This window comes from Ylistrum balloti, unplaced genomic scaffold, assembly GCF_031769215.1.
Source record: "Ylistrum balloti isolate Yb309-2 unplaced genomic scaffold, AGI_CSIRO_Ybal_v1 Utg369658, whole genome shotgun sequence".
Taxonomy (NCBI): domain Eukaryota; kingdom Metazoa; phylum Mollusca; class Bivalvia; order Pectinida; family Pectinidae; genus Ylistrum; species Ylistrum balloti.
This window is the reverse complement of record NW_026781910.1, coordinates 681,529-696,180: the sequence shown is the minus strand read 5'-3', so window position 1 is coordinate 696,180 and position 14,652 is coordinate 681,529. Positions and strand designations below refer to the sequence as shown.

The 14,652-nt window shown below is 35.5% G+C and overlaps 1 protein-coding gene across 2 annotated transcripts; it reads left to right on the top strand.

The window, feature by feature from the left end:
- Window positions 1-586: 586 nt before the first annotated feature.
- Window positions 587-14,007, top strand: LOC132558024 (zinc transporter ZIP6-like). 2 transcript variants are annotated; one of them, XM_060222555.1, is made up of 9 exons: window positions 587-665; window positions 7,385-8,366; window positions 9,158-9,347; window positions 9,758-9,927; window positions 10,832-10,999; window positions 11,415-11,553; window positions 11,758-12,072; window positions 12,403-12,590; window positions 13,125-14,007. In XM_060222555.1, exons 2-9 carry the CDS (start codon window positions 7,443-7,445, stop codon window positions 13,275-13,277), a joined length of 2,247 nt encoding a protein of 748 aa, XP_060078538.1. In that variant the 5' UTR covers window positions 587-665; window positions 7,385-7,442; the 3' UTR covers window positions 13,278-14,007. The 2 variants fall into 2 exon arrangements, with proteins under 2 accessions (XP_060078538.1, XP_060078530.1); XM_060222547.1 differs by having other exon boundaries at window positions 11,406-11,553.
- The last annotated feature ends 645 nt before the right edge of the window (window positions 14,008-14,652 follow it).

Genomic DNA, 14,652 nt, shown 5'->3' with positions numbered 1-14,652 from the left:
GGGAATTTCACGGCTCAGTGATCAAACATAAGGGGTTCACTCGGTGCAAATACATGTTATTCAAATAGTTTCATTTCCATAGCTGAACTGACCACTACACTCACACACGACGAAATTCATTTATGTATTCTTTTTTAAATTTCATTTAAAAATGTGATAAAAAATGAGGAATTGAAATATCTTTTTATACAACCATTTTTCATTACATTTTCAAATGAATTTTCCATGAAAAAAAAACCTCGACGTGTGCGAGTATGGTGGCCAGGTCAACTTCTGAAAACGAAACTATAATGGACATTTCACTGAGTTAGGTTCTGTGTGCACAAACACAAAAAGCTAATGTAAGAGAAGTCACTAATAGGCCTAGTTTCCAATGTATATTAATAAATAATGGAAAAGAAACTACACAGGAATAGATGGTTCTTTGTTTGAAATATGTTATAAATAACACGTGATAACTGCATGGGAATCAGCCGAGGTGTTCCGACTTCATTGGTGGGCGTCCTCGCATGCGCATGAATTATTCTACTATGAGTCATATCCTTTCGACGAAACTCTAGAAGATTCCGAACGTCATTGTGGAGAACGTGAATCGTGAAACTGGCAGCCATATTTGAATCACATTTTGAGTCTGTGCACACGACACTTCAAAATTGCCACAAAAGGTAAATATTGTACTAAATGGGAAGGCAGTTTGGTGTAAAGCCACGATGTTGATTTACAAACAGTTCTTACCGACCAAAGAGTGGGAAATGATTAAAATTATAGTAGATTTTGATATCAGCGTATATGCATGTACATGTACATTTCTCTTTGAATTGTCACACTTTCGATAGCCGCAAGACAGTCGCGAATGCGAAGCAGGTGCTCGTGTTACCGTCTAAAATGGCCTACATGTAAATGTACGTGTGTACAGTATAAACTTCTATATGATTATTATCGATTAGCAATTAGAGTTTTTTTTGTTTAATTTTTGTTTGTTTTGTTTTTAAGGATATGTTGAATATTTGAAAAAATATTTTTAAGTGATTCAAATCAAGTACATTGTAAACTAGTACAGGAGCATACTTATTGTGGACATAATATAACATTAACAAAAGTTACAGATGTATCTGTGATTGTGAAATCAATTTATATTAATACCTCAGGGATCTATATTACAGAGAGGTAAGAATTGGCTGTCTATAATTCTGATCTTTCAAATAAACACAGTGGTAGAAAGTTTTATTTTTTTCCAGACATTGATCGTCTGTAAATATATGTAGCATTTAAAAGCTGAGTTATTTTGCTATTGTCTTGTGTCATTTTTGTCACTTTGCATTTTAACTTATCATTGTTGTTATGAAAATGATATTAAGGATCATTGGCCAAAAAAATGGTTCTGGCGAGGTTGGTCACATAGAAGTGAATGGAGCATAGATAGGTAAGATTTTAATTAGATGACAACATGTGGAGATGAGGGGATTTCAATGTCAGAGAAGTCACCACTGGGCTTAGTTTCATATCCCTCTAATATCATAAAAGTCCCTGAAATAACTACACAAATGAAATGAATATAGTGTTATTTATGATCCCAATCAGAATAGATTGAAAACCACATTAAAATCTGCTGGCCCAATACCAGTTAGATGTTGATGTGTAAACTTTGCTATTTTTACCTTTCCTACTAATCAATATTACCTTACACCTTCTTACGTAATTGATGTTATTGATGCCGGGCAGTTCCATCTTCAGGTGGATCCTCTATCCTTGGTTGTTTCGGTGTGGTCCACAACAACCACCAGAGGTGCACCAACTTAAGTGATTGAATCCTAGCTTGTAACCATCTAGCCTGTTCCACCATGTACACTGCTGATGTTGTCTCAGTTCTTTTATGATTGATGTTGCTATTAGTATACAAATGCCATATATGTCTGTCCAAATTACAAAGTCTATATTGGAGTGATTCTGAAGAGTTGTACAACACTACTTTGATGCCTACTGTTCTGCCTGCCCCACTTCCTCCACAGCCACATTGATGCTGACTCTGCTTGCTGGCATACTGCACCAATCAGATGCTTTCTGTCTTTCCTGATGACAATTGTAGTCCTTATGGTGCTGCACAAAGATTGGCAAATTTTTTAACAGCCAAACTCCACAGGGAAGGACCATACCCTCCAACACTTCTACTTACAATCATCGACCAGCTCCTGATATTTTGTCTTCTTCCTTTCATGTGTCCCCTCGATATGTTCTTCCCATGGTACTTTAATTCCACATATTATGTATAACTCGCTGAATTGGACCCTGTTGGCCATGACACCACAAGCTCAATAACTGGTAGCAGCTGCCATAGAACATCCATGGAAGGAAAAGGAAGTAAGGGGAGAACAGCCATACTATGAAACATCAGATTGTAAATGAATATTCATTAATTTGTCGAATTAGTCAGAATTTTCAGACAGAAATCCATTTAAACAAATTTATTGTTAACGTTGGAAGAAGGTATGAGACACAAGTTCAGGGATCCAGAAAAGCACTAGTCCGGTCGTCATGGATGAGTGAAAATTGTCTCAGACAACCAGATTTATCTTTGTCAGTTGTATGATGATATTAATGTTACAACTTAGAGTTCAGTAAAAATGCAAAGAAAATTTAAAACAAAGAAACATGTTTACGGTACTTCGAGACTGCACTCTACCTTTTAATTTCACTGGAACTTCCATGACGTCAAATATAGCATAAGGAATACCTTGGGCATTTTCCCGCGGTCATACTGATGTCAGGTGCTCTTGGGCGGTACCAACATGTACCGGTCTGTATTTAGCAGCACCTAGTCAATCGGATGTAAACAAACACTTCGGCTAGGCCAAAGTAGCGCACAATGTCTGACACAAAGCAGCCATTACTGCATAGATTTTTCACTAAAACTTAAAATAGAAACAGAAAAAAAGTCACGTCTCATCCTCGCTGATTAAGTTGCCATTTAATAGCTGAATTTGGACAAGTAAATTTCCAATCCGGACGAGTTAATTTTTCAGCCCACTAGTCCTGTGCCTTGTGGTTTAAAATATTACTCCACCAGACCCCTGAAGTTATTACAACTTAACGCCTTCTTTCAATTTACTTTTACATAAGGGAAATCAATTACCATAATGGTAACATGCATATATCTACAATAGTTATAACTGAATGACTGAAGCAGGAAACATATTTACATTCTTATTTTCCAAGTTTTCATTTGATTTAATGAGCTTTAAACTGCATAGCAACCAAAAACTGAAAATGTTCCACAATGATGCAACTCTAGTATAAAACTTTTCTTAAGACTTTGTTTTGAAAAAGAAATTTTCTATGATACTTTTCATGATTAGAAAAGAGGGGGTCACTGTGCTTTAATTTTTAGGTCATCTGGACCCGAAGGGTCCGATGACCTATAGTCATCATGCTTCGTCCGTCGTCGTGCGCCGTCCGCCGTCCACCGTGCGCCGTCCGCCGTGCGCCGTCCGTAAACTTTTCATTCAAACGACTTCTTCTCAAATACTAGAAGGTCTAGGGGGCTAATACTTGGCACAGAGGATACTGGCATGGAGCTCTACCAAGTTTGTTCAAATGAATGACCTTGACCCACTTTAAAGGTCACAGGGGTCAAATATGTTAAAATCTTTAAACAACTTCTTCTCATTAACCAAAAGGCTCAGAGTGTAGATATTGGGCCTGTGACATGCTGGGATGAAGGACTGTTTGTTCAATGAATGACCTTGACCCAGAATGACCTTGACCCACTTTAAAGGTCACAGGGGTCAAATATGTTAAAATCTTTAAACAACTTCTTCTCAATAACCAAAAGGCTCAGATTGCTGATATTGTGCCTGTGGCATGCTGGGATGAAGGGCTATCAAGTTTGTTTAAATGAATGACCTTGAACAACTTTCAAGGTCACAGGGGTCAAATATGTCGAAATCTTTAAATAACTTCTTCTCAAATACTAGAAGGCCTAGGGGGCTAATACTTGGCCCATAGCATGCTGGCATGGAGCCCTACAAAGTTTGTTCAAATGAATGACCTTGGCCCACTTTCAAGGTCACAGGGGTCAAATATGTTAAAATATACAAAGGACTTCATCTCAATAAGCAAAAGTCTATGAGTGCCGATATTGGGTCTGTAGCATGCTGGGAGGAAAGGCTACCAAGTTTATTCAAATGAATGACCTCAACCCACTTTCAAGGTCACAGGGGTCAAATATGTTAAAATCTTTAAACAACTTCTTCTCATTAACCAAAAGGCTCAGAGTGTAGATATTGGGCCTGTGACATGCTGGGATGAAGGACTACCAAGTTTGTTCAAATGAATGACCTTGACCCACTTTAAAGGTCACAGGGGTCAAATATGTTAAAATATTTAAACAACTTCTTCTCAATAACCAAAAGGCTTAGATTGCTGATATTGTGCCTGTGGCATGCTGGGATGAAGGGCTATCAAGTTTGTTTAAATGAATGACCTTGAACAACTTTCAAGGTCACAGGGGTCAAATATGTCAAAATCTTTAAATAACTTCTTCTCAAATACTAGAAGGCCTAGGGGGCTAATACTTGGCCCATAGCATGCTGGCATGGAGCCCTACAAAGTGTGTTCAAATGAATGACCTTGGCCCACTTTCAAGGTCACAGGGGTCAAATATGTTAAAATATACAAAGGACTTCATCTCAATAAGCAAAAGTCTATGAGTGCCGATATTGGGTCTGTAGCATGCTGGGAGGAAAGGCTACCAAGTTTATTCAAATGAATGACCTCAACCCACTTTCAAGGTCGCAGGGGTCAAATATGTCAAAATCTTTAAATAACTTCTTCTCATTAACCAAAAGGCTCAGAGTGTAGATATTGGGCCTGTGACATGCTGGGATGAAGGACTACCAAGTTTGTTCAAATGAATGACCTTGACCCACTTTAAAGGTCACAGGGGTCAAATATGTTAAAATCTTTAAATAACTTCTTCTCAAATACTAGAAGGCCTAGGGGGCTAATACTTGGCCCATAGCATGCTGGCATGGAGCCCTACAAAGTTTGTTCAAATGAATGACCTTGGCCCACTTTCAAGGTCACAGGGGTCAAATATGTTAAAATATACAAAGGACTTCATCTCAATAAGCAAAAGTCTATGAGTGCCGATATTGGGTCTGTAGCATGCTGGGAGGAAAGGCTACCAAGTTTATTCAAATGAATGACCTCAACCCACTTTCAAGGTCACAGGGGTCAAATATGTTAAAATATACAAACGACTTCTTCGCAACAAGCAAAAGTCCATGAGTGCTGATATTGGGCCTGTAAGATGCTTGGAGGAGAGGCTACCAAGTTTGTTCAAATGAATGACCTCAACCCACTTTCTAGGTTTGGCTTGCTTTTTGTCAGATGACCGTTAAGGCCCATGGGCCTCTTGTTATAATTTTCATTATTTTGACTGATCATATGACATCACAATAGGTTCTCGAACAATACCAATCCTCTTGTTGTTAACCTAGACTGATGTGCTAACACGAACCATAAAACAAGGTCCTATACATGAAGTTTGATCCAGTCCCTCAAGGAAGGTTTGATTCGCCATTAGCTGTGCTGACGATGATTTATTGATAGTGGCCTTGACCTTGCATCCACGAAAGTCGAACTCAGTGATATCACAATCCTTTATAATTATGTCCATTTGGATTTTGGATAAAAATTTCTTCAGGAATGAAGCTGCTTGAATGTTAACCTGGGTGTTCTGAAATGAATGACATTGACCACGCATATTGAAAAAACTTAAATATAATTTGGTTCTTGGAAGGAATGTGATGTTTGCCAAGAAAAAGTTGATGAAGATACTAGAGGGTTGATTTTCTAAAACATAGTAATGGTGACCTTTAATCTACAACCCTGAATCTATGGTCCTTGAAAAATGTGAGAAGTTGGATCAAGATGTTGGCAAAGACTTTCAAAATCTATCAACTGTTATATAATACTTCAGCTTACTTGTCAAGGAGGTAAAATGATAAACAACAAAGATATTGTAAATAAGTTGTTACACATGAATTTTTCATAAGTGGTCATGCTTGTTAAATACATGTATATATAAAAGTTAACATTTTCATAACCAACTAAAGGAGAACAACCATGAAATATACATACATTTGTCTTCAGAAGTACATCCATGAAACATACATACATTTGTCTTCAGAAGTACATGTGCTGCTGATGTATGTAAGTGAAAACTAGGCGACTGTCATTCCACAGCAGACTGGCTATTTACATATGCATACATCTAGAAATTGTAACAGTTATTGTAAATGCACCTGGAGGATATGTAGATTTCTTCTGAATACAATATCAGAAGTAGATCATTGTTACCTTAATTTTTGACCTGACCGATTCTGTTTGACTTATTCCATATTTGATATATTTATCTTACATTCACAATACATCATGTTATACCAGAACACTGATGTTCATCGTTGATACCTGGCACCAGAAGGAGTCATGGAGATGGAAAACCAGTCAACCAGTTGACCAAATATGTCATGTTGATTTGTTGTATTGACTAGCAAAATGGCTTAGTAATAGCTTTATCATTAAGCAGGTCACTGTTTAACCTATATTTTAAATTTCATTATGGATTCAAATTTGGCAATCAGTTTGATTCTTTCTGAGCAGAAGTTGTGACATATTGGTATTCAATAGATCATGACATTTTCTTGTCTACTCTGTTATTAAAGTATCCATTGTGTATTTATATTCTGTAAATTGTCTGCACAAAGGGAGTAAAAGAAATGGTGAAAAAGATGTTCCAGCTTCAGCTATTACTGCATGGATGAAAAATACAAAACAAAAATTTAATGGAAACTTCCAAACATCACCTATCCAGTGTATATATTTTTTAATTGACTTTGAAAAATACCATCAATTTCTATACATTGTAAGTAATACGACGGGAACAACGGACACCAATTCTGATATACATACCTTCTATCAAATAATTGCCGCAGAAATTAGTTAAATGTTCAAAAATGATACACTGATAGAACATGGTTCCCCATGAAAATTAGAATTTTTGTTTTAATTAATTGCCAATGGTGTAAGTTACAGGGTATTTCTGCCTTATATTACATGTCAACATATACAAACCATCCAACTGTTGTTAGATGTATTTACATTAAAAAGGAATCACTTGTTAAAATATTGAAGTGAAATGTTTCTTAAAGGGGAGTCACATTCCGTTAGTCATATTTATCTTTCTAATTGGCATGTCTTAACAAATGCTTATCTACAATTTTAGGGGATTTTAATCACTTTTGTTGAAGAAGATATTATCTGTAATATCTTGTAATATCTGGTTGACTTTAATTGTAATGTATTCAATTAATTGTCTTTGCAGATTGACAGACTGATCATACAGGGCCTGTGTAGAACTGACCATTGGAGAAGTCAACGCAATGTGTTTCACCATTCAGAGTTACCGGTTCTGTGCCATCTGCCTTACGTTACATGCTCTCACCTGTCTCCCTGCCTATGGGCATGCAGATGAATCAACTAAACTCGTGCCAACATTTCCTACTAATTCTTCAGATCCACATCATCATTTGATGTTGAACAATACCTTTCCTTCGGAGCATGATCACCACAACCATGACCATGATCATGATCATCCCGAGCATATTCATAACTCGGATAACAAAGAACATCATCCTGATACAGATAATGAAGATCATGACCATGATCATGATCATCCCGAGCATATTCATAACTCGGATAACAAAGAACATCATCCTGATACAGATAATGAAGATCATGACCATGAACATGACCATGATCATGACCATGATGAATCATCGGAAAAGACTGATGAAATGTTACATGCACAAAATCTTTATATGAAAGATTTATTGTACAGATTTGGTAGAGACGGTGTTTTAGACTATGATGGAGTTATTCATATCTTGGAGAATCTAGGAATGAATGTTCATTTACTGCCTGACCATTCCCATATTGGACATTCTCATGTACCTACTGATAGCCATGCTGGCCATAGTCATGATGCAGATCATTCCAAGCATATTCATGACTCGGATCACAAAAAACACCATCCTGATACAGATCATGAAGATCATCGTCATGACAGCAAAAATCACACGAAGCATCATGATGACCATAATCACAAAAATCATGCTTCAGATCATCATCATACTCATTCTAATAATACAAATATAGATGCTCATAAACTTTCAAATGATTCTGATCATAATGTACGCAGACGTCGCTCAAGTAATGTTATGAAGAGGCAGATTAAGAAGAGATCAGATGATTCACATTATCACTTAGGTGCTCACACTATGGATTCTGAAAGTGACAGTGGAAAGGTAATTATAAATAATTACAGAAATTCTTTATATAGCAAGGTCTATATGTTGTTATTTTTTCAAGGACATGATGTTAAAAATCAGGTGAGAGGTTTGACTGTATAAAATTCTCTGTATGGTTGTTGTTTACGGACCTGTTTCCTGAGGCAAAATCAGAAACTTGCTACGTCTTGAAACCTCAAAACCATACATGAAACTTGTTATACTGGGAGGTAGTTTGACTAGAAAATCTTTTAAGTATGATTTAGGCTAGCTGTATATCTAGCTATTCCACAAATTTCCATTTGATGGAAACAGATTTAGAGCCAAAAACCCTGAACTGGAATGAGAAAGTGTTATCCGAAAATTGGAGGTATGTTCAGTAGCAAGGTTTGTCCACCTCTCTCTTGATTGGCTGAGGGAAAACAAACAAATGTTTTAATTTTGAAGGTGCGTTTAAGTCCCCAGATTTAAAAACGGGTCTAGCAAACATTTTTTTAACTTTTGTATGGTGTAGGACATTTTCATCAGTAAAAACTCCTGAAAATATTAATCAATACATTTCCAGAATGACATACCCTATTTTTCTAGCGTATGTGAGTAGAAACAAATTTCTTTAGACCTGAGCTGAAAATGTAAAGGATAACATCTATAAGATATGTCATTTAGCTTTAACTGTGGGTAGACTAATACATGTACAATTTGTTTTTAGATACAATGTAACGGAGGTTGGAGAAATACCTATATGAACATTTGTGGTGGTTTTGACAACTTTAATGTGTACATGTAAAATTAAATTGTTTTCTTGTTAGTGTGATGACCTGTTCCATTACTTCAACATACACGAAGGTGAGATAGTGTCTAAAGAACGGCTTCTGCAGATGTGTCCTGGAATACTGTCCACTCTTACTCGGACTGAGTGTAGGGAAATGTCAAATGACCATCATGATCATCCAGACCTAGAGGCTGTCGCAGTCTCCTTTAAAGAAATACCAGCAGAAGGTTTGTGATTCCAATGTAATCATTTGTTATTTGGATAATTACTCCCAAGCTGTTATCAATTAATTTGGTTAGTCTGGGGGGGTGGGGGGTAGGGGGGGGGAAACTGCTCTATTTCATCGTGGGATAATATCTTGAAAGTGTTGTGAAAAACAAAGAAATAACTGTTAATATTAAACTTATCCTTATAAAGAGTATATTTATAGTTAGATATCATATTATCATAAAGAAAATGAAATGTAAAATTTTGTAACCTTTCATAATTATATTCATGGATAATTAATTGCTTGAAAACAAAAAAATGTATACTGTTGGTATCTTTACTATTATCTGTTAGTGTGAGGATGTTTAGTATATCCATATGCTATAAAATATTAGAAGAAAAAAAAACTCATTTTATTTTTGTGTTGCAGTGTGGGGATATTCAACCATTGCCATAGTGATCATCAGTATGGTTGGACTGCTTGGTGTGGCTGTCGTCCCAATTATGCAGAAAGTCTTCTACAACCACCTGCTTCTCTTCCTTGTGGCACTGGCAGTTGGGGCGCTATCAGGGGATGCTTTGTTACATCTACTTCCTCATGTAAGTAAATCTATTCAGATATATACCCACTACCCCAACTAAAAGTCTCTTGTTATGTTAAAAAGAAAAGTCTGTCAGTAGGGTGAACTGGTTCACTGAAAGGCCATAATGTTTATGTAAAAACTGAAAAGTGAATAAATATGTGTACCATTCAGAAGTCTGCTCCAAGTATTAACTAACCTATCAATATTCAAATCGTTTCTTATAATATGTAATATGTAAAAGACCAACAAATACCCAAAGAAAACATTCAAGTTGTATATCATATTGGTATGGATATCTACCATGTTATAGTAAATACAATAAATAATATGGCATTCTTGAAACTTATTAAAGTGTCCCTTTGTAGGGAGGAATTCAATTATTAAGCTAAAATTTCAGTTTGATTTGGTCAAGAAACTAATTACTTTAATCATTACTGAGACCATATGTTTAAATGTGACAAACTTGAGCTGTTATCCTTAAGATATCTATCTTATTTAGTTAATATTGATTTAGAGATGTTGCTGATACAAACTTAAGCTATTATCCTTAAGATGTCTATCTTATTAATTAATTTTGATTCTGAGGTGTTGCTGATACTTGTATATCCACGTACAGAATGCTTTGACACAATAATATACATCTACATTATGTTACAATAGATAATGGAATTTTCAGGACATTAGCACGCATGAATTTGATCAGAATGTTAAGTATTCACAAAGAATCTCACAATAACTTTCAGTACTTTAATGTTTTTCTATATATGTACCAGACACTGCAAATGTTAAAAATTTTGTATAGACAAAAGAAAAGAGTTATAATAGTATAGCACTAAGGGCCAGCAAAATCTATATAAAAAGATAGTTATCATCAGAAACTTCATTAATATACATGAAGACATTTATTTATTTATATTTAGGCACTTCAAGGTGGTCATGACCACAGCAGCCATGGCAATAAAGAGGAGGATGAAAAGCACCAACTGGCAATCCTTAAGGGCCTATGTGGAATGGGTGCTATCTTCCTCTTCTTCACCATGGAGAGAGTGTTATCCATTGTCACAGACATGAAACGTAAACGCAAGAAGGTGAGTAATGCAGAATGTTTTAAGGGTAGTATAGGAAGGGCAAAAACCCTTAATACATTCCTTCTTTTATAGCCTTGTTATTTATCGATGTCAGTTTGGAGGTCAAGGTTTCAAGGTTGATTGATTGATGATACCTTTCAAAATTAAAGTACTACTTACTACACTATCTGACTGAAATATCGACAGAGGAAGGAGCTTGGAACTTGTTTATTCATGATATATGTATACGTCTTGCTAGGCATTCATTTGGAACACTAGAATTATGCTGGATATTAACAACAATAAGCAAAGTACTTGTATGTTACAGCAGTAGCTAAAAGTTTTAATTAAAATATCATAGGAATGTGTTTGACAGGTAGTTGCAACTCGGTTTTTGTGGTTTGTTTGGCATATTGCATCTTTTTAGTTTTCACAGAAAGGGTCTGTGTTTGTGAAGGAGTCTGGAGAACTAGGTGATGATAATACAAGCATACCACTGACAGAGTGTGGTGCCATGCGTGTCACTGACCCAGATTGTAAGGAACAGATCATGGGCATCCATCCAGGTCAAAAAGGTAATTATTAACTAATGTTTATCTTGTTCAGATAAATGTTTATATACATCTTTGATTCGTATTTTGATTAAATTTAATCCTCACCACCATCCCAGATTATATAAATATAAATAAATTATGTAAATAAATTATTGAATTTAATCTAATTCAAATAAATGTTTGATAAGTGTACATTTTCTGATTTACATTTCAATTTAAATTCAGCCCTCACCAACTTCGCTGAGTCATCTCACAAGAAATGTTCTGGTGAACATGACAGTCACCACAAAAATGATAGAAAATTTGACATGGTTGATGAAGAGAATCCAACTTCTGTGCTTAGCCACTCACATCACCATCATGGCCACTCCCACATACTGCCGACCTCTGTAGCTTCCATCGCATGGATGGTCATTCTTGGTGATGGTATTCACAACTTCTGTGATGGGCTGGCGATTGGGGCAGCCTTCTCCAGCTCAATTACAGGTGGTTTTAGTACATCTGTTGCAGTCTTCTGTCATGAGCTTCCTCATGAAATTGGTATGTTCTTCATTATGTTATTCTCTGTAAACTTGTCAGTCTTTTTTTCAATTGACAATGAAACTTGCAATTTTGTATGTTATAATGTCATTTTCAAAAATTTCATTTTTATTTTTTATTTAACTATTGTCAAGATATGTTTTTTACAAACTGAAGAGTTGCTTCCCTTCTGGAGTATTAGATAATTTACAGTGTTTGATTTAGATTACAGGTCATAGATGTAAATTCCATCAAAATGATTGTTGAAGTAGAGCAAAACCTTCCATTCAAGAAACAGGTATTTCTGTCAAATTGATCTGTTGGTATTTTATTGTCATCTTTTGTTACCAGGTGACTTCGCTGTGTTGCTTAGGGCAGGAATGACAGTAAAGCAAGCAGTAATGTACAACTGTGTGTCCTCTGTCCTGGCATTCATTGGAATGTTGATTGGTGTTGCTATTGGCAACTTTGGAGATTCCATCACCTGGGTGTTTGTGTCGGTGGCGGGCATGTTCCTCTACATAGCTCTAGTCGATATGGTGAGTGTTTCTTAAAAAATGCAGAAAAGGGGCTTTTTAAGTCATCTGAGCCATCATGCTTCGTCCCTCATCATCTGCTGTGCACCATCCACTGTGCGTAAACTTTGATCTTAAACTTGCATAAAATGATCATATTTTAAACTTTTGCAGTTCCACTGGTGCCATTGAGCTAAAAATTGGTGGGAATGTAAACGACAGGTAGCCAATAAAGTGTTTTTATTTTTTGACTTTGTCAAAACTTCTATACAGCAGCCAGGGAGGCCATTTTGAAATATGATTGTGCAATCATGGTTTTCCTATGCAGAACCTATTTCCAATTTTTATCAAAAGTCTCACCAGTGGCATTGAGCTCTAACTTTACTGTCAGAAAATAGGTAACAAAGTAGAAAAAATAACCCTTCTTCCAGCTGAAGTTTTTGTAGTCAGATGACCTCTTGTTTTATTCTTAATTATGTGTATTCATTAAGTTAACAAAATTAATCAAATGTATGCATTGCCTGTGATATTAAAGGTGTTTCTTGTTTATTTCTATAGTTGCCTGAGCTAACTGCAGTAGATACACGTCAAGGTGAACACCCTTTCTGCCACCTTCTCATCCAGGTAGGTGGTATGATCTTAGGAGCATCCATCATGCTCCTTATCGCCCTATATGAAAAGAACCTGATGAACATCCTGGAACCAGTGTAATGACTATGCTACTAGCACATGGATCATGAAGAAATCCAGGGTCAAATGAGATCCAGGTTTACTCTGCAGAAGTCAACACCGAAGATTGCCCAATTCACAGGCATAGCCATGAAATCTGTATTTACCTATCCTTTCTTAACATTACACATATTGCTTCCATAGGATAAGGATGTTTATGTAAATTTCAAGTCTAATTTTCTTTTCTTTCTATTTTGATGCATTTATTTATTTATGGATGGAGGAAGATAACTGTAATTTAAACTCTGTAAGATGTGATTTTGTGTAGTTTGTCCCACTGACTGAAAATTAATTTGGCCTATAACATAAAAAATTCAAATTTTGATCTCTGTCTCAGATTCTTCATGATCCCCTCAACATTTTTATCAGTAGTAGCTACTCAAAGAAAACATGATCAAAATAGGAGCAACTGTTTCAAAATTTATATAGATATAAATCAATTATCTCTGATATCAGTTTCTGAATAGTTGTTGCTTGATGTGTTGTTTATTTTTTTTCCTGCTTACAGGCTAGCTTATCAATTGCTTGAAAATCCAATGATAAACGTTTTGACAAATGTAAGGTCCATTATCTAAAGCAGAATTAGCCCTCGTTTGAAAAACATCTACCAATCTAGGTTTAACATGTGCTTGTAAACTACACTCTGTTACCTTTCAATGAAATGCATATAGCATATTGTTTTGTCAATATTTCTGAAACAATGAGATTAAAATAAACAATCCCTTAAACAGTTTCAGATTAGAACAGCTTTCTGATTGACAGTTTTTAGTCTTATACTGTAAGAACTTATATTTCTGGATGAACATATATTAGACTCACACTGTGAAATTTGGATAGAGAATTAAACCAAGGAAATCTAATATTTAATACCTGGGTATATAACATGTGGATGGAGTATTTCTAAATTCTGAAATAGGTAGAATACTTTACCGCAGGAAATCTAACAAATACCATACAAATATCCTGATTGGATATAAGAAAAGGAGGGTTTTTTGTCTAGTAGTGTTATTGTAAACACATCTGTGTTCAGTAGATGAAGATTTTGTTTGATGTAAACAATTATTATGATATATCTTTGTGTAGTTTGATAAAAATTGAATTTTCTTTAAATAAGAATACTTTTTGTACCTTTGTGTGAAGTAAGATTAGAAATTTGTGTTGTGTAATACTTATGTGTGTATATAGATTAGAAATTTGTTTTGTGTAAAACTTCTGTGTGTAGGTAGATTAGAAATTTGTGTTGTGTAAAACTTCTGTGTGTAGGTAGATTAGAAATTTGTGTTGTGTAAAACCTCTGTGTGTAGGTAGATTAGAAATTTGTTTTGTGTAAATAATGGATACCTCTGTGTGTAGTAAG